The 21,913-nt window shown below is 34.6% G+C and overlaps 1 protein-coding gene across 1 annotated transcript in view; it reads left to right on the forward strand.

Moving 5' to 3' along the window:
- The window catches only part of Atg16 (Autophagy-related 16), a 274,434-nt gene that overhangs the window by 172,213 nt on the left and 80,308 nt on the right, over window positions 1–21,913 (forward strand). Inside the window, exon 10 of the mRNA XM_090386604.1 lies at window positions 2,478–2,548. Within this exon, the coding sequence (XP_090242730.1) occupies window positions 2,478–2,548 (71 nt within the window). The remainder of the gene's footprint in view (window positions 1–2,477; window positions 2,549–21,913) is intronic.

The raw sequence follows: 21,913 nt of genomic DNA on the forward strand, positions 1-21,913 counted from the left end.
TAAAAGTAGTTCCACTAGAAATATAGTACAGTATATAAAATTTGATTGTTAATTTTCACATATTGATTCATCACTTTTGCTTTTAATGTTTAATTTTTTTTTTCTCTCATTATTCTTTCTTTATGCTTGATTGCATTCGAAAATGTGTATTCAGTCTGTACTAAGTTGAAATCAGTTACTAATTTTGACAATTTATGGATGAACTGATTACAGATCTAGATTGAAAGATTTGAAATCATTAAATCAAAATCCTCTTTTTTTGCCATCCTTACATCTGCTTCTCGTGTTTTTTATTTATTTTTTTCCCCCTTACTTACACCTCTTTGGTAGAAAACTAGCCGCCCCATCAGTGCAGTAGCTATTATTAGGAAAGTGGCAGCTTCACAGCTTGAGAGGTCAGTGCCTCCCAAATGGGTGCAAGTCCTGTCATAGAAATTGTCTATAATCATAAAGTGTATATGTATATAAAAATAAGTATATTAATTGTTGTAGTACCTTTGCAGTTTAATTGAACACCAAGTGACCATAGTGGTACTATACAGTAGGGCCCACTCGCACGGCGGGTTAGGTTCCAGACCCCAACTGAAAAGTGGAACATAGCTTTTTTTTCACTTGCCAATCCATATACAAGTCTAATAACATGTTTACACTATCATATGCTGTAAACCGACTGAATCACCAACAATAAAATGGTGCCTGGTGCCCTTCTTGGACCCAGCTGCTGAGCGCGTCATGCCAAAAAAGCAGAACAAGCACTGAATGTAATGAACATGAATATAATTGAAAATCGTTGTATTAGCAGAATGCCAAAAAGCTGGGCCCTACTGTATATGGAATATATTAGAATATTTGTATGAAATTATAAAAGATAGGAATATCTAAAAAAAGAAATAAGCAGATAAATTGTATAGAAATATCCAAGCTTAGCTGTGGACTACATGTAGCTATAAAATATATAGTACTGTATAAATATATAGTAATGTATAATGTTTACGTGTGAAAACTGTGCAAAATACATATTGTTGTATACTTCCAAGCCTAATCATTGAAGGTATACAACAGTTCAATGAAAAACCAAGATGAAAAGGGAAAAAAGTGATTCATATCCTATCTGTAACAGCCACAAAACAAAATGAAATTGGAAACAACACCATAATAGCACCTCTATTGAAATTTTGAAAGTGGCAACATTTTTAAAAGTCGTAAATTTTTGCATATTTTTTAATACATACATTTTACATAATGACAGTCCGACTGGTTGGCATTTTAACCTAGTATAGACTGTTGTCGCTTTAATTCTGTTAACATTCCGATCAGTTGACATTTTGAGGCGTCAGTGTTTTCAAGTTGTCATCATTTTGAAGTGTTGCCATTTTGAATTTTTCACCATTTGGAAGTGATGGTATATAGTCGTTTCACTTCTGTCAGTGTGAAATGATTACATACCATACCAGTTGACCCAGTTGCCATTATAGTTGTCAGCATTCATGCCTTTCAGTATTCTGACTTTTTGGCAATTTCATTGCCTCCCATTAATGCATGTCCAAAAGTAGAGGAGGGAAATTGAAAACATTGTTAGTGGCACTGAGAGCACAAGAAATTCTCATGTGTAAATGCATAGTAGTCAAAGGATTAATATGAATGTTGCTGAATGTTTTGTGGAGAAGCATCAATGTGTAATGGATTATGTGAGTAAACTCCTATTAGGTTTGGTGCTAATATCAACTGTCCATCATATATAAATGATATGTATCATCCATATATCCCAAAAAAGTGTGGGTGGGTGTTGTGCAAACTTAAGCAGTGATTAAATTTCATTGGTTAGGAAAAATGCTAAAGAAGTATTATAACCCGTTGAAGGAGGCTTAGAGACTCATGCTCCACAGAAGGAGATTGTAGAGCACAGTTAGGTGTTCTGAAAGCAGTGCACACCATGTTCTTCATTGGACTTGTGCTTGACCATCCCATCCCATTCCACTGTTAACAGCATGCATTATATAGGATTGTTGGGAACTGTTTACTACTGCGATGTTCAACTTTTTGCAGACCTGAATTAGAAAGATGCTATCAAACTCTTTATTTGTTCAGGTCAAGTGCCCCAAAGCAGCTCAAGGAGTTGCTTTGGGGCACTTGAGAAAATAAAGAAGTTTGCTCTCTGTTTGCTACCACAGGTACTGTAATTGGCTGTAAATATCACGGCAAGTTACAGTCCGTTGATTGTCCACAGTAAGAAGGTGCATTAACTTTAATGATTACATTTAGCAGGGCAGTAGCACAGGTTGTTGTGGCATATTGTTTTTGTTGATTGCTTGTGTTTTGTAGCACATATTGATCACATACAGAAAACACCTGAAATGACCCTCGTAGCTTATGTTTGTCTGTCTCGAAACTTACAGGAGATTTTCAAAATTACCAATGTTTTTGCTTAGATAGTATTATGCTCAATCTGTTATCATAAAGCAACTTTGTATTTTCAGGTCAAGTACTTTTAAAAGGAACTTTAGCTGAAAGCAATGCTGCTGTGATGTCAGTTGAATTTGATGCTGATGTAAGTAGCAGTTCACTCAGACAATAAGGAATATAAAATGATAATTGCTATTAATTCCCGAAGATATGGAGGGATCTTGGATAGCAAAATATTTATTGTCATTACAGTATTTTGAATATTTTAAGTCTGCTAGTACTTCATTAGTTACTTAAATTTGTAATAAAATTTTATGCACATTTAACACTTTTGTGATCATGCCTTTTTTTCTTACTTAGCAGGGAATATCTTTGACCCCCAAAAGTGGAAGCTTATATTATAAGTACCATAAACCTAAAATATCATATTCATAATCTCTCTCTCGCTTTTAATTAAACTTTTCTAGTATATAAGTGATTATGGAATTGTTATACCTCAGGTACAAAACCTTACATTTTTCAAAGCTGTTGCTACTTGTACAGGAATTGCTGAAGTCCATCCAAGTTGTTCTACCAGAACACCGCCTACCACTGTTCATTTACCACCTTTCCCTAACTTCAGATTTTGAAGTTAGGGAAACCTACCCTGTATTTCTTCTGTCCCAAATTTCTTCTCTCATATGCTGATGCAATATATATATATATATATAAATTGCATACATATATATATATATATATAAATTGCATACATATATATATATATGTATATTTTATTAAATTTAATTAATTTAAAAAATTACTTTAACTGACTTTACCTACCTTAAACAAACTTTACATACCTTTCGCGTGTACCACGTGCAGCGTGTCATGTCAGAAACAGAGGCTATACCCACTTATTGCCGTTTCCTCCTTTGATTTTGGTGGTTGGCCCTCGAAAAAGGTGCTGAGGTCAAAGGACGAACAGCACTAAGTTATTCTTATTACTTCTCCTTTATCTTAGCTCCCTTCTTTGTTCACCATGATACCAATTTGTTCCATTCACCCTTTGTTCTCCATGATTAGTGTTACTAGTACTGTAATGTTAGCACATTGCCCTTCATGACTACTAACTTATGTAGCAGTTATGGTCGTTGGGTACTTTCTGCATATAGCAGTGCCCCAGGTCCATAATTCATTATTATTATTTTTATTATTAATATCTTAAACTGCTGCTTCCTTTAAAACATACACACACATATATATATAAACAATGTGTGGTTTGAAACATAAATATAGTGTCTGTGAAAATGGAAGTGAGAAAAAAAAAAATAATAATATATATGTGTGTATATATATATATATATACAGGAAGTTCTCGACTTTACGAGTTAATTCGTTCCTAGAGCGTGCTCGTAAAGCGGGAATTTATTTCCCATAGACATAAGGTTAACAATAGGGGTTATGTTCTCAACAATGAAATTAGTTGGCTAATTAGTCTGTTTAAACAATGATTGATTTATCCAAAGAAATGAAAACGTAGCCTGCAAAATCAAGCATTTATAATAATAAAGGTATTATTTATGACTTACAAATGTTAAAGATTGTTTATTCTTCATCATCATCGACTAAATGCACACTCGTTGATCACTCATTATTGGCTCTGCACTCGTTGGTTTGTTGCACAAGGAGTCATCTTCTTCAGAAATGTTTCAAGAGGCGTTTGTTTACAAGATAATCGTCTCTTTTAATTATAAATTTCACGATTGCATGCATAAGCATTTTTTAACTGCACACACAAATTGCAACTAACACGATTCGCTTGGAGTAAAAAGTTTATGAAGCTTAAACACAGTTTACGAAGATTCTGAAAATTTATTTGTTTTTTATATGTTGAAGATTTCAGTGAAGGGGGAACACATTTCACCATAATAGCGTAAAAACCCACACAATTCCAGCTATCGATATTTTCACAAATACAATATCATGGAGTTTACTACCCGTTTATAATTGCTTGCAGTAACAGAAAAGCCCAATAAACCAGAAAGCGCAAATTGTTTTTATTGTTTTATTGTTGTGACCTCCAAAAATATGCTTTAGAAAAATATCACAAAGGCGTTTAAAATTGATCCTTATAACAGAACATATGATAACAATGAAAGTGTAGTGCATTTTAATGATTTGAATTGGTAACTAATACAATTTACAAACCATGCTCACAACCTTTTATATGGCCTTAAGATCACGCTCGTGACCTTAAAAATGACATTTTAGAGAGATAAATAGCTTAGTTATACAGCAAAAATTTCAACTTCCGAGATCTTGAACTGAATTATCAAAAAACAATGTATTATTGGGTTCACATTACGATATTTTAATGATACGATGGTGTCTCTGGAACTGATTAATATCGTAAAGCGGGGTACACTGTATTGTATAGCTAAGCATGTGGTTTGGAATGCAGTATTTATGAATGTTTAACATTCATTTTTTGCAATTAATATTCATATTTTCGATTTTGTTGATACTTGATACTCAGGGGAAAAAAACTCGTAAAGCGAGAACTGCCTGCCTGCATGTGTGTGTGTTACAGGCGTGCATATACCAAGGGAATCAAATGACAGATGAAACTTAATAAGAATATGGAATATAGGTATTCGGGCCGACTGGGCTAGCCGGGTGGGGTAAAGTGCCTACCTGGCAATCCAACGGTCGAGGTTCGAATCCCGCCTCGGGCTTGGATAAGAGTAGAAAATGCAAAAACTTTGGGAAGTGCGTTTTGGCCACAGAAGCCGATGCACCAACAACTAACAAAAAAAAAAAAAAAAAAAGGGTATTCACAGTAAAAGTATACCTATAGAGCCATAAGGCCAATTATTTAAGTAACCTAAGTTGGACTTCATTGTTATATCCGATAATTAAACACATAATTTATAATAAAATAATATAATAATAATAAAATGATGACGAAACAGATTACTGATAAAAGGATACATCATATCAATAATTGGCTAAGGCTATCTGTTTCCATTTGCTATTAACCATTAGTCTAGGTTAAAATACTGTACTCTAAAATTATAGATTCATATACTGTACTCTAAAATTGTATTGTAGGTGCAGTCTATGTTAAATTTAGTAGCAAACTGGCAGAATAATAGCTAGCCTGACAGATAGCAGTGAATCAAAAATAATGAAAGTGAGTGCCAACTAATAATTTTCTTATAGGTTTATTTTCTAGTGAAAAATAATTATGTAGTGAAAATTCTTAATTTGGCTTTTGCCGAATTAAGAGGAAGAGCAAGGATACATATAATTTTAGAATATTTGAACTTAGACTAACTGGTAAATAGCTAACAAAAACAGATAGCCTTAGCCAATTATTGATAGGATCTATTGAATAGTGCTAGCCCTGATCAACATACCATTCATGTATCTTTTTATTAGTAATTTGCTTCATTTTATTATTATTATTATATTATTTTATTGTATTTTTTTATAAATTGTGTCTGATTATAGGATATAATGATGAAGTTCAACTTAGGTTACTTAAATAATTGGCTGTATGGCCTTATAGCTCTAAGTATACTTTTACTCTGAATACTTATATTCTTATTAAATTTCATTTGTCATTTGATTCCCTTGGTATACGGTTCAATAATTTGATAGCATTAATCTGATCTGAAACTCTTAATTCTCTTTTTTTTTTCCTACATTTTTATCTCTTATTTCATATATATATATATATATACAGTGAAACTTCCCTTTAACGGACAGCCATGGGGAACGAAAATTTGTCCGTTAGAGAGAAGTGTCCGCTAACAAGAAGTCTGAGGGAGAAAAAAAAAGAAAGAAAGAAAAATTGTTAAACGTTTAATGTAAAATTAAATTAAAATATATACAGATTTTGAACAATATTTTTGTAAATAATATACATACAATTGTGCTATGCATATTATGACTTTATCTTAAGAAAAATACATACAGTAATCACTTATTTTCTTCTGCACCTTCTTCCGGCAGATAATTTTGTTTTCAACATTTGTTTGGAGTGAAGAAACCATCGAAAGTCCTTCAGTATCTTCTTCAGCGGCAAAAAACATTTTTAAACGATTGATTTGTATGAGCGCTTCTTCTATTTTCATCGGTGGTTCGTCGTTAATATGTTCTTCGACAGAATGACCTTCTATTTCTTCATCCTCATGAGGAACTTCTTGAAAAATATTGATGATAATGTCGTTGATATCTAGAGCACCATCTTCTGTAGTGAGGTTCGAGTCTATATCTTTGTAACCAGGGTCACTTGTAGCGGAAGTATTGTACATTATCAATCGATGTTGAAGTTCTTGTTCTTCTTGGTGCTCCACATTGCTGTTCACAACTTCAATTTTTGCGTTTGAGAAGCCAGACTTTACAAAACAGTTCACGACAGTTTGTTTTCTAATTGCGTTTACTGAAGAGGAAATCCATTGAATCGCATCTAGGATGCTGAGTTTCTTTGCAAGGTCACTCGCACATGTTACATCGTTCATGTTTGCAATGAGATGTCTTAAAACACATTTTCTGTAGTGAAGTTTAAAATTTTTTATTATCCCTTGATCCAAGGGATAATAAAATGCAGATGTGTTTGGTGGCAGAAAAACGATTTGAATGTTGGACAATTCAATGTGCAGGTGAGATGCAGCATTATCCATGAAAAGAATAATTTTTCTGTTTTGACGAATCATGTTTTGGTTAAAGTGACTTATCCATTTGCTCATGATATCTCGTGTCATCCATGCTTTTTTTATTAGACTTCCAGTCAACATTCAAAAGATTCAACTTTATACCCTTGAAACGAGGATTTTGTGGTTTTCCTATAACAAGAGGTTGTTCAAAGTCTCCCAGCATATTTGTACACAATAGTACAGTCAAGCATTCCTTAGAAATTTTTCCGCCCTGTCACTTTTCGTTTTTTAGACTCATTGTTTTTTCAGGAAGAGCTTTAAAAACAACCCTGTTTCATCACAGTTGTAAATATCCTTAGCTTCAAAATCACGACATAAATCTTCCAATTTGATGGTCCACTCTGTTACAACCCCAGTATCAACAGATCCACCTTCACCACTTACGGTTTTCCAAGAAATTTTATGCCAAGTTTTGAACTTGTCTAGCCATCCCACAGAAGCTTTGAACTCATTTACTCCCATAGATTTCGCAACCTCCAAAGCCTTTTCCCTTATAATAGGCCCATTAATGGGAATTTTTTTAGCACGTGTGCGACAAAACCACTCATACGTAACATTGTCAATTTGAAGTCCAACAGTTTTCAGGAATGATTTTTGAACCTGATCATTTACGTGTTGCCAAAATTGTTTGAGCAGTTCACTTTTTTTTCTTTAGGATGTCGCTTACCTGCATCTTCCTGATTTTGAATTTTGCAGCGAGATTGCCAACACTATTTTTTTGCCGATCATATGCATTAATGAGTTCGACTTATCTTTTAAAGTTAAATGTTTACGAGAAGACATTGTGCACTTCACACGACACTGAACAAAACTGAAAACTGAAACTCAAAAGACGAAAGACCGACAAAATTCCCTCCCCCCTGCACACACCGAATTCATCAGAAGTTTTACACGTGCCTTAAAATTCTTGAAAAAGGGTTTAGAACCGCGACGTAAACGTCGCGGTTCTAAACCCTTTATCAAATTCTCTGAATTTGATAAAATTCAGAGAATTGGAAATAGAAAATAAACACACAATTGAGGCAATATGTTCCTAGAAAAATGGCCGTGAACTCGCCAGCTGTCCGTTATTGGGAGATCAAATTAAGTGCTAATCTAAACAAAACAATGCAGATTGCCTGTCTGCGTCCGTTACAGAGAATGTCCGCTAGACAGAAGCTGAAAACACATTAAAACCAATAGAGGAGAGTTGAGATTTTTGAAAATGTCCGTTGTAGAGAGATGTCTGTTAAAGAGAGGTGTCCGTTAGGATAAGTTTCACTATATATATATATATATATATATATATATTTAAATAATGGCTTAAAAGTTTAACATAAATTAAGAAAATAAATAAATAAATAAATATTAAGCTATCATTAGAGGCAGCAAAATGCACTTCCTCCACATGAAGCCCAGATATATCCGATAATTCAAAATAAAACAACATAAAACACATTTTTTTGCCATACTACTGGCTTATGTTTTATGTTGTTTTATTTTGAATTATCGGATATATATATATATATATATATACACACAGGGTGATTCACTACCAGTGCGACAAACTTGCAGGAGGTGTAGGGGTCACAAAGACGAATCGGAAACACATGGCATTGCAGGGTCCGAAATGCCTTCATGTTGAATGGGAGGTCGCGTGAACAGCGATCCCGCTGGAAGTCAGCATTTGCGAACCGTTTCTGTTGAAGAAACCAAGTAGCAAAAGTCCTCTGGAGTGGATAATCCGCAGGCTCCAATGATTGGACGCATTGCAGATGGTATTAACTCATTTGGTTTGTTGACAGTATCCTCCATACAGTGGATTGGGAAATACCCAATCGTTGGCCTATCGCTCGAGTACTTGTACTCAGATTGCCTTCTGCAAAACGTAGGACATTCTCCTAATTGTCTGGCATCCTCGTCGTTCGCTCTCGATTCATGGTACCTCTCGTGAAACAACAAGTCTCACGTAACCTTCTGTGCACACATGCGAAAATCGTACGATGAGGAGCACGCCTGTGCGGGAAACGTTCCTGGTACAAGTGCAGAGCGACGCGCCCGTTACAGTCCGCAGCTCCATACGCGAGGTGCATGCCGGCCAGTTCAACGATGGACGAGTAGGATGGACGAGTTTGAATACTCGTCCATCCTACTGCCTCGGGAACCGGTTCGCAAATGCTGACTTCCAGCGGGATCGCTGTTCATGCGACCTCCCGTTCAACATCTTCTACCGCATGATGAAGGCATTTCGGACTGTGCAATGCTATGTGATTCCGATTCGTCTTTGTGCCCCTACACCTCCTGCAAGTTTGTTGCACTGGTAGTGAATCACCCTGTATATATAGAATCAAATTACTAAAGTGTGGAACTGGGATATTATAAGATTATATTAACACACACACACACATATATATATATATATATATATATGTGTGTGGGTGTTGAAAACCGAATATCAACTGTCCATCATATATAAATTACATGTATTGTCCATATATCCCAAAAAAGTGCAGGTGAGCAAACTTAAGCAGTTGTGCAAACTTAATCACTATCTGTATATACATACGAATGTATAAGCAGTGATTAAATTTCATTTGTTAGAAAAAATGCTACAGAAGTGTCATAACCTAACCTATATATACAGGCGGGCCTCGATTAATTTGTCCCGCGGGCGCAAAACGGAAACGCATTAATCGAATATCATAACCAATAGGAAAAATTATAATTGGTCCTTGACCTTCTGGAATGTCCATAAAGAATTTTAAAAATACCTTTTAAATAACTTTTTAACTGTATATATAATCTAAAAGATAATGAAAATAATTATGGAATTAAATGTTTATTGCATAAAACAGTGGTTCTTACACTGTGCGCCGCGGAATATTTTAAATTTTCGAAGGAAACAGCGATACTCGACATCTGTTGGACACCGCACGAACTACTAGCTCGAGGTAGTTCGCAGTTTCAGCATTTCTTATTAAGTTGTTTGGACTTAACTACTAAACAAAACTGTTAGGTATTTCTTTTGGTCTGGGTGTGCCTTGAAAAAAATTACTGAGACATTAAAGGCGCCGTGAACCGAGAAACTTTGGGAACCTCTGACATAAAATACACAATGATAAATTACTGTTGCGGAAATATTTGAACAGTGTTGACTTTCTCTTTTCATCAATCAATTTCCAATAGCTGACAACAATCTTCTGTGGGCCCTGGCGAAATAAATATCGCAGAGAACGTCAGACCTTTTGCTTGAGGTTCTATGCAATACGAAAGATTTCATCTAATTCTTTTACCGTTATGTCCTTCGCGGTAACATTTTCATCTGGCTCATTTAAAAATTTTAATTTTTAAATGCAAGTCTGCATTGACTTTATTAGCAGGAGACAAACACGTCTCCTTCCGATGGTTGATGGAACACACCGTGGCGGGCAGCAGGCAAACGTTTGTTTATTGACCGTACGACTCACGGTAAGCTTAACGGGCGATTCAAATATTTTTCAACTATCGCATAAAAAAAAAAAGATCACGTTAACTGGAAATTTGCATCGTGTAAGGTGAAAAGTGGTATCATTTTTCAAATAGCGTTAACTGAATATTGCATTAATCGAACTCGCGTTATGTGAGGCCTAGCTGTATATATATATAAAATATTATTAGTATAAAATACAGTAAATAGATGTTTATGCATAGAAATAAACTAATGAAAATACGGTGTACCCTGGGAGTGATATACATTGTGAACGAAGGGGGTAAGAAAGGAACCGGAAAAAATAATTGTAACGATTGAAAAGTAAACCAAATGAATTTTTTGAAGAAACGACCAAGGTGGAGATAGCATTGCAGAGTCTTCCATAATTTTTGTGTCTTCATCAGAGGTCATCCACCAAAATCATGAAAAAGACAGCAGTGCTCTTACTTCTGTTTCTGACATGCTCTGTATGTCAAAGTACACGTGCGAAAGTCCACGTGGTAATATCAATTTTAAATTTTGAATAAAATTTGAATAAAATTATACCTAGTTTGCAATTACATAATGTGTTAATAAGGTATTCTTTTTCTACTTTCATAGCGTTCCACTTCTGTAAGGTCATCCATGTTCTGTATGCAATACCTTATTAACACATTATGTAATTGCAAACTTGGTATAATTTTATTCAAATTTTATTCAAAATTTAAAATTGATATTACCACGTGGACTTTCGCACGTGTACTTTGACATACAGAGCATGTCGGAAACAGAAGTAAGAGCATTGCTGTCTTTTTCATGATTTTGGTGGATGACCTCTGATCAAGACACAAAAATTATGAAAGACTGCAATGCTATCTCCACCTTGGTCGTTTCTTCAAAAAATTCATTTGGTTTACTTTTCAATCGTTACAATTATTTTTTTCTGGTTCCTTTCTTCCCCCCTTCGTTCACAACATATATTGCTCCCAGGGTACACCGTATTTTCATTAGTTTATTTCTATGCTAAGGCGCATTTAGGGCTAGAGCCTCAATCTGCGAAAAAATTTGGACTATGTATATATAAAGTGCTTTAGCATCATAATACACAGCCAATTCTGAATAAACAGAAAATTTTTAAGGCGGCATCGTTTTAGGTTATATCTCATATTGTGAATACCTTCACAACGAGTTGCCATGATATTGCACTACTTCGAATAAGTAACGCTTCACCTAAGGGGAAGACTAATGTTACTTATTCCCAGATAGGTACCACCACCCATGTTTTTGCCATCATTGGGTACCTACCCACTCACCGAAGAAGGGCCAAATAGCCCTGAAACGGTGCCGTCTGGGTGGTGGTACCTATCTGAGAATAAGTAACATTAGTCTTCCCCTTAGGTGAAGCGTTACTTATTCGAAGTAGTGCAATATCATGGCAACTCGTTGTGAAGGTATTCACAATATGAGATATAACCTAAAACGATGCAGCCTTAAAAATTTTCTGTTTATTCAGAAGTGGCTGTGTATTATGATGCTAAAGCACTTTATATACACATTTATTTCTATGCATAAACATCTACTTACTGTATTTTATACTAATAATATTTTATATATACATTATGGCTGTAGGGTACTTTTGCGATAGCAGTGACCCTGATCCATAATTCATGTTATTGTAATTCAGTCTTATCTAATCTAATTCTTAATTTTCTTCCCCCCTATAGCATATAACTTCTCTATTGCATTATTCTTGATGATTATATATATATATATATTTATATATATATTAGTGATAAAAAAGAAAGTTAATAGCTATAATGACAGCAACTGTAACTAATATTTATGGGTCAATACAGTTGCAAGCAATCATGCAATACACCCATAATATATATAAAATATTAAGGATAATAGAAAATGATATAAAAAGTAAATCAGTCAAATAATAATACTTTCAGGGACTTAAGAAAACGCAAAAAAAAAAAAAAAAAAATTAAAAATTATTATCGATTTTTACCCACAATCTAGATGACTTCAACTGGGGCCAACCACCCAGACTGAAGGCAAAAAGCGACAAGAGGTTCTCTGTTTCTGTAATGATCAATATATGCTAAGTAATTTAAATATAAACCAATATAGGCCAAATATAAATCAAATGTAGTAAAAATAATTATCGCTGGGTTTTAAATTTCAACCTAATCTGCCTATTAATAAATCTACCTTTAAAAAATTGTTATATCTAGGTTTACTAAAATACTGCATAAGATCAGCATACAAATATAACATACAGGTTGAGGCATACCACATATGGTTATTTACAATGATTAATATCATATCTAACAAATATAATCAATTAAAATTCATACAGGATAATCTATATAATACCAAATTAATAAATAGGCAGCTCAAAGATATACATGAACATTTTGTAATTACTCCCGTTGACAAAGCTGCTTGCAATTATGCAATCATATGTAAATCATATTATATAGAAATTATAAAAAATGAACTACAGTCTAGCCATACATATAAACACATGACATCTTCTTCTAATATAATAATCAAAAATTAATTGCATTGCATAAAAAATTAAAGTTAAAGTATAATAACACTAAAATATCCATTTATATATGGCATACCCAAATTTCATAAATCACCTATTGCTTTCACATTCATAACATCATGTAGAAATAGTTATGCTAAATTTCCCGGGAAAACATTAGAAAAGTTACTTAAAATTATATTAAATAACTTAAATAAAACTATTATAATAAATAATAACTTACCGATTATAAATGCAATAAAAAATAACAATATTCCACAAATACAGACATTTGACTTTAACAGTCTATTTACGACAGAACATCGTTATACTTGCAAATGACTGGCACCCCTATGGGAAGTCCAGCATCAAGCATAATCACAAACCTTTATCTATATTATACAGAAAGAGCATTCCAAGATAACCTACTTATATACAGATACGTAGGTGATCTATGTGTTTTTAATTTTCCACATTTTGTCCAGGATTACAGTAAATTATATCCAGAAGAACTTGTATTAGAAAAAACTAATAGTTCCGATACTATAGCAAATTACCTGGATCTTCATATAGAAATATTCCATAATAATATAGACGTAAATGTATATAATAAAAGAGACGCATTTAATTTCAATGTAGTCAGCCTTACAAACTGGAGATCTAATATATCAAAATCAGTGCATGCTAATATCATTTTATCGCAATGTCTGAGGGTTGCTTATATTTGCAATAATAATAAAAACTGTTCAGCAAACATAACAGCATTGTACAACAAGTTGATTAATAATAATTTCCCTATCGCTTACCTGAAATATCACTTCAGGAAAGTGATAAGCATAATCAATTTCAAAAATTTGTTTTCAAAACCCATTGTTTCAATATAATTTTCAAATAATTGTCATATTTAGTGCCATGTATATATGTACATAGGATACACTTTGCATTCTTGGTGTCTTACGGCGTAGAAAACTTGTACCCACCGGCTTGCAAATTACGGTGTATCATTTTTTTTTTTTTTTTTTTATATGTATAGTTAAATTCACTTAAGTTCACGCTGAGGTAACATGCAAATTCAGCTCAGGGTCCTACTATAGAAATGGGTTTGCGATCCCGGGCATACCTGAGCCACAACTTATATCTTGTAATGTCTTTAAGCTATCCTACACTCTTTATTTTTATTTCTCCGAAATTATTAGGGCAATCCGAGGACGTAGGAGAAACTATTTCTTATCTATACCACTATTTTTCACCTTTGTGGAGTTCAGGTTCTATTATTCCTATTCCTACTCCTTTAGTTTTTCTTCTTACTATCTGCATGTTTCTCTTTGTATTAACTTAAATTTGATTGGCTATTTGATTAGCTAATTGATTAATTATTTATTTATATTTATTTTTACCGTATCCATCACATAGGGGGCACCACATTATTTTGACGACTATTACATTATGTCCTAGATACGGTAAATATGTAGTGTATATTATATATTTAATCTTATTTTAATCATTAAATTACTTTCTCTGTCGGGTCAATGATGATTAATATATGCTTACATTTATATTTTACTTATATTTTCTTATTTTTGATTCTAATATTTCTTAACTTTCTATTTACTACATTTGATTCATATTTGGCCTATATTGGTTTATATTTGGTTTAGATTTAAATTACTTAGCATATATTGATCATTACAGAAACAGAGAACCTCTTGTCGCTTTTTTGCCTTCAGTCTGGGTGGTTGGCCCCAGTTGAAGTCATCTAGATTGTGGGTAAAAAGCGATAATAATTTTTTTTTTTTTTTTTGCATTTTCTTAAGTCCCTGAAAGTATTATTATTTGATTGATTTACTTTTTCTATCATTTTCTATTATCCTTAATATTTTATATGTGTGTGTGTGTGTGTGTGTGTGTGTGTGATAAAAATCACATATATATACACTGTGCTGCCACTTTATTAGGCACACCCATGCTGTCCACACAGATGGTTTGTCCCACAATGTTGCAAGTCACATGACTACAGTTGTGGATATAAATGCAGCAGAACAACCTTTCTAGTATCAGTAAAGCGTACAAACCGTAGCAAGAATGAGGAAAAGGAGCGATCTAATGGACTTTGAACGTGGCATGGTAGTAGGTGCAAGATGTGCTGGACAAAGCATCTCTGAAACAGCAGTTCACCTGAACTTTTTGCGCACCACAGCCACAATGTCTCACATCACATCAGAATACAACCTTGGTACACAAAACAAAATATCGCAATGGACCACTGGTGGAACAGACTTGCATCCCTTGTTGTGGAAGTTGATAGCCTAAATAAATTTAAGGCTCAGCTGGACAGGTATTTCGAACGAACGGAGGGGTGAAATGGAAGGAAATGGGTTTTTTTTTTTTTTTTTTTTGGCTGATGCTGCATAAGCTTGCTTTCTTGCATCATATGCCTCTACTAATGCTAATGCTAGTCGCACTTTGTCACGAATGGGCTACAACGGCCACATCGCGTACCTTTGTTATCAATGAAGTACAAGAGAACACGCCTCATGTGGGCACAGCAACACCAGCACTGGACTATCGAGGATTGGAAAACAGTTGCTTGTTCTGATGATTCGAAGTTCCTGGTGAATCATCATTATTATTATTATTATTGGCCATATGGTGCAAGGAAGCCTGAGGCTTGTGCTGCACCAGCCAAAAAAAAATTCCCGAGTTACCCTGAGAGAGAGAGAGAGAGAGAGAGAGAGAGAGAGAGAGAGAAGAAAGGAATCACCAAGAAAGAGAAGAATGATGATATATCCAGCTAAGAACCCTGGATGTGCCAAGCCCATACCTACCAGATGTGAGCCCCTGGGGTGTTGGTGGAAGACTCAGAATTTGGCGAAAACAACTTGAATCCATGGACCCATCATGTCTGATGACTTCTGTGCAAGGTGGTGGGGGCAGTGTTATGGTGTGGGGAATGTTTACTTGCCACATGTTGGGTCCATTGATACCCATAGATTCATGTCTGAATGCCACATTGTACCTAAAGATCGTTGCTGACCAAGTGCATCCATTCATGTTGACAGTTTATCCTCAGTCAGATGGTTACTTCCAGCAGGATAATGTGCCAGTGCACAAAGCCCAAATCACTATGGAATGGTTCCAGGAACATGATATTAACTTCTCTTTGCTGCAGTGCCTGCTCAGTCCCTGGATCTCAAACCTATTAAACATATTTGGGATGAGCTGGAGAGGGTTGTTCGCTGCAGGCCTACATCTCCATCGAATCTCAAGGAACTGCGTGACACACTCATGTCTGCATGGTATTCCATTCCTACACAACATTTTCAGAATCTTGTTCAATCCATGCCTAGACAAATTCAGGCTGTTTTAAAGGAGGCTCAACACGCTACTAGGTAGGTGTACCTAATAAAGTGGCAGCACAGTGTATATGCGATTTTTAGACCGGGGTTCGAGCCCGTCACCACCAAATACGGAGGATGCGGAAAGGTCAGGGAATGACCACCGCATATCCCGGAGCAATATGGCCTTAGTTGCTAATGCTCCTAAAATCCAAATAACAAACAAACAATATGCGATTTTAAAAATAAAGAAAAATGAATTTATAATACATATATATGTACACATATATATAAATAATAAAAATTTAAAAATTATAATTTATTTTTCACTAAGACAAGTTACAAGCAACAGCTTGCAGAAAAATAAAATATAGATATAAAACTAAACAATAGTGGCACCTGGAAATAAATTTTCAACCTGAATCTTTGAAATTTCTAATAATAAAAAATATGTTAAATGAACAAAAGAATGGAAAAAATTAATTATGTTGTGGTGAATTGATGAATCAAAACTAAAACTGCAGAATGTGCCCTAATGTAGTCTAAATACAGAAGCTATGCAACAGCGGCATTCTAGTGATAAAAATTTTCAAAACTATAATTTAGAAATTGTAAACGATATATAGTCCCATCTGGCAGCCTGAAAAGGGTAAACACAACATAAAAAAAGAGAGAGAGAGAGAGAGAGAGAGAGAGAGAGAGAGAGAGAGAAATGCATACTTTACTACATAGCGACATCATACTAAATGTAGTTATAAACTATTTAATGTATATTACAAATCTGGAGTATAAAATGTGGAACAAATTAGATTGAGAAGAATGAAATGTGGAAGTATTATGTATCTAAAATTTTTAATTTTTGAGTTACAAATTAAGCCAAATGTGGATAATTTAGACAACTCCAAAGTTGAAATAGTCTCTTTTATATTAAAGATCGACTGAAGTGTGTGATTATTAACAGTACTAATGTTTAGGTACAAATAATTAGCAGCATTGTCACAAGAATTAGTTTTTTACAAAGTAAATTCATGTGAATACAAATGACTAAAATCCTTAATAAAATTTGGATAATTTATTATGCAAAGGTCAACAATATACCTAAATAACAGAATATTTTGAGGAAGAGAAATTTCGGACCATTAAAGATATAAATTTGTAACAATAAGAAGCAGGGCTACCCATGCGAGTACCCTTGATCTGTTCATATACCTGAAAACCATCAAAAACATAGTTATTAAAGACACAAGTTAATCGAATTATTAATTGTAATAACATCAGAGAGTGATGTTACAATTAATAACATATTTATATTTAAGGCAAAGTTTCTAAAAGAATGGTTATTAAATTAGACAGATCTATACTAGTAAGGAGACTATGGAAATCAAAAGTTTGAATATCTTGTACAGTCAGTTCTGCTATAATGCGGTACATGTGTTTCTAAACAACTCCGTGTTATGGTATTTCGTGCATTAAAAACAACAAGGCTTGTGGGAAAAATAGGGATAGGGGCAGAACACTAAAAAAAAAAATGTTCAGTCTGGTAAATAAACAAAAAAAAAGTTAGAAACCCAATAAAATTGCTAACACTGGTTTAAACATCTTAAATCTCTAATAAATAAATATTACAGTAAATATGGCACTGCAATATATACATACTAATTGATATTTCTGTTCACTGACTTTTTTTTTTTTTTTTTATTGTAAAATTTAAAACAGTAAAAAAAAAAAAAAAAACAATAACGCACAAATTTCTCAAGTGAGATACAGAGTAAAATGTACAAAGCTTAAAAATAGGAATGAAGAGAATATTCTGAAAATTTATTTATGTTTTTTATATGATTTCAATAAAGGGGAAACACATTTCACCCTAATAATGGGGCGCCTCTGTAGCCAGGTGGGAAGGAGCAGCAGTGCGTAGCACATGCTTCTTGATTAGACCGGGGTTCGAGCCCGTCACCTCCAAATATGGAGGATGCGGAAAGGTCAAGGGAATGACCACTGCATATTCCTGGAGCAATATGGCCTTAGTTGCTAATGCTCCTAAATAACAAACAAAAACAAAACAAACCATAATAACGTAAAAACCCACAGAATGCCAGCTATTGGTATTATCGTAAATGCAATAAGATCGAGTTTACTACTTGTTTATAATTAGATTGCACTAATAAGAACACCCAATAAACCAGGAACTGCAAATTGTTTTTATTATTTTATGATAGTGACCTCCAGAAATGTGCTCTTCCATTCACTATCCCGCCTCACCAAATTTCTGTTCAAACAGAAAAATGTAGCTTCTGAAAACGTGAGTCGGCCTACAATATCACTTGTTATCTTGTGAATACAGAGAATGACAAGTGTGTCGCTGACCAATACTACAGTGGTGCCTCCGTAGCCAGGTGGGCAGGAGCAGCAGCAGTGCGTAGCACATGCTTCTTGATTAGACCGGGGTTCGAGCCCGTGACCACCAAATACGGAGGATGCGGAAAGGTTAGGGAATTACCACCGCATATCCCCGGAGCAATATGGCCTTGGTTGCTAATGCTCCTAAAAAAAAAACCAAATAATAATAACAACTACAGTAAATGGGGGAAAAAATTGCTCACATATTTGGCAATTTTTAAGCATCATAAACTTGTATGTATTGCTGCACAGGTCTTTGCGTTCAGTTTGGTGCCGTGTTTAGTGTTCACTTGGTGTTACTTGCAGATGAAATCATGCATGAACCAATGTGAAAATCGCATTATACTTGCATTATTCCCTAATATATCAGTCGCGTTGGAGCAAATTCACGTTGCGAAAATGTGCATTATAGTAGAACTGACCGTGTCATATTAGATTTTAATGTTCCCAAGGCAGATAGATTATTAAGAATAATTTTATTCTTAGGTAAAATACCCAAGACAGATTTAAGTGACTGTTATAATTTAATTTCAGGAAGGTGAACATAACTGTTTTTACAAGAAGTAATAAATCTGAATTTGAATGGTGTTTTGTCAAACTTTGGAATGGAATATACAAAGGGAAATTTAAATTATTAATATTTAGTTTTAATTTATAATTTAAAGCTAATTTTTAGTGATAGTGTTAAGAGAGGAAGGCATAAGTTTTAAGTATCACTCTCATGTAGCTCTTTGTTTATTGCATTACTATAGATAGCCTTACTTATAAAGTTATAGTTGTTGGAGGCTTTGTTTACCTGTGTAATAACAAAATGCTCATGTATTTCTTGTAACTATTTTGATCTTTGACTCAATTTGAAAAGTCTCAACTCGTATGTTATGTTTATATGCCATAGCAAAACAAAAGTCTAAGAGGTCTCGATAGAGTTGTTTTTTAAAGAAGAAAAGGTTAAATTTAGGAGTTAACTTAAATTTGAAGCCATAAGAAAGAATCTCTCTCTCTCTCCAATATCTACAATATCTCTCCAATCTCTGCAATATCTAGATAACCAGAAATAATGTATCATCCATAGTTAGAATCTACTAAAGATTTGTAATTTTAGTGTCTTCAAATACAGCTATTAATATTAATTATAAATTAATTATCAAATACAACTATTAGCTTGTCATTAGCATTAGCAAGGGCATATAATGCAAGAAAGCAAGCTTATACGGCATCAGCCATTTTACCCATCCATTTGCTCCAAATGTTTGTCTAGTTCTGCCTTGAATCTATTTAAGTTATCAACTTCTACAACGACAGATGGAAGTTTGTTCCAGCAATCAACCACCCGCTGGCTAAAGCAAACCTCCTCACATCTATCCTACAACTGTCTTTCCTCAATTTGAATTTATGCCCTCTCAAGCAATTATTCTGACCAAGAGGGAGAATCCCATCAGCATTGAGCATGCTCAAACAGTTCAAGACCATATACACCTCAATCAGATCACTTCACAGGTGCCTAGTTTCCAGACATTGTAATTTGCAAAACTTAAGCCTTTCTTCATAAGAGCAACCCTTTGTTCCATTCACTAATCTTGTTGCCCTTCTCTCTACGCGTTCCGGCAGTTCTACATCTTTCTTAAAATGAGGCCTCCAGACCCATATGCATTACTCAAGGTGTGGCGTAACCATTGCCTTATACAAGGGGATAATCGTCTCCTTATCCCTGCTAGAAAAATTCCTGTATATCATTCACACGACACAATGAGCTACTCTTGCAGACCATCTGCCCTGCTCAGAAAACTTCATATCTGACAGCACAGTTACCCCCAGGTTCTTTTCGTTCTCTACCACCGTCAGTGTAGTACCACACAGTTGATACATTACTCTGGGGTTACTGCTTCCCATATGCAGTATTTTACATTTGTCAATGTTAAACTTCAGTTGCCACCTCTCAGTCCATCTGTTCAACTTTTCAAGATCCTGTTGCAGTAGCGTACTATCATTAGTGTCATTAACAACCCTGCAACCTTCGTATCATCTGCAAACCTGATACACCATCATCAATATCATTAATAAATATAGAGAACAACAATGGACCCAACACCGAACCCTGGGGGACTCCACTAATAACATTTTTTTTTTTTTTTTTTTTTTTTTATTACTCCAGAACAGCCGAATCCTTACCAACATTAGTCCACGAAGAGCAGTTTCCATTGATTTCCACTCTCTGTCTTCTCCCACTCAACCATCCTTTTATCCATAGCAGCAATTTGCCTCTAATGCCACGCTGCTCCAATTTGTGCAGCAGTCTTCCATGTGCAACAGTATCAAAAGCCTCTCTAAGATCCAAATATGTGATATCAAAATTATTCCTTGTATCCAGTTCCTTTGTGACCACATCAAGTATCCAATCAAATTGGTCAGACACAACTTCCCCCTAACAAACCCATGCTGTGTCCAAGCTATAACTGAAGTCTTGCGTAGATGATCCTGCAGTGCTTCTTTAAGCAGTGCCTCCATTAATTTCCCTGGAGCAGAAGTTAACTAACAGGTCTGTAATTACTTGTTGCCCTTTGATCCTCCTTTTTGAATTGGGGTCACATTTGCACATCTCGAGTCCATGGGTACCTCCCCTGAGTCCAAGGAGGCTCACATAGTTATGGCTAAGGGTTTGCTTACTTCCTTTGCTGCCTCTAATATAACTGGATAGATATATTTTAGTATATTGCAAAGTTATTTTAATAAGTTTTTTTTTTTCCCATAATAGTTTGATTTATTTTTTATAAAAATATTGAATATAATTTTTTGAATGTTTCTTTTATTAATAATTAGTAAATTTCATAATGGTTATTACAAGATCTGCCTTGAATACTTTGTCAGAGGGTACCATAACTGATACGGAAATAGCCGATGGCAATTCCCGGGTGAGTCATGATTTCATTCTTTGCAGAACCTGTGGCATGTATTGAAGGTCGACCTAGTGGATAATCCTAGCTCAGTTTGGAGATTCTTTTCTTTGTCACCGTTGTAAGGAGTGCACCGATCTTAAGTTACAATTTGGTGCATTGCTAGAACAATTTGATTCACTGAAAAAACAGGTGCTTGCCCTCGAGAATAATGTAAC

The sequence above is a fragment of the Mastigoproctus giganteus genome, chromosome 1 (assembly GCF_048544385.1).
Source record: "Mastigoproctus giganteus isolate SK-2022 chromosome 1, ASM4854438v1, whole genome shotgun sequence".
Classification (NCBI taxonomy): Eukaryota; Metazoa; Arthropoda; class Arachnida; order Uropygi; family Thelyphonidae; genus Mastigoproctus; species Mastigoproctus giganteus.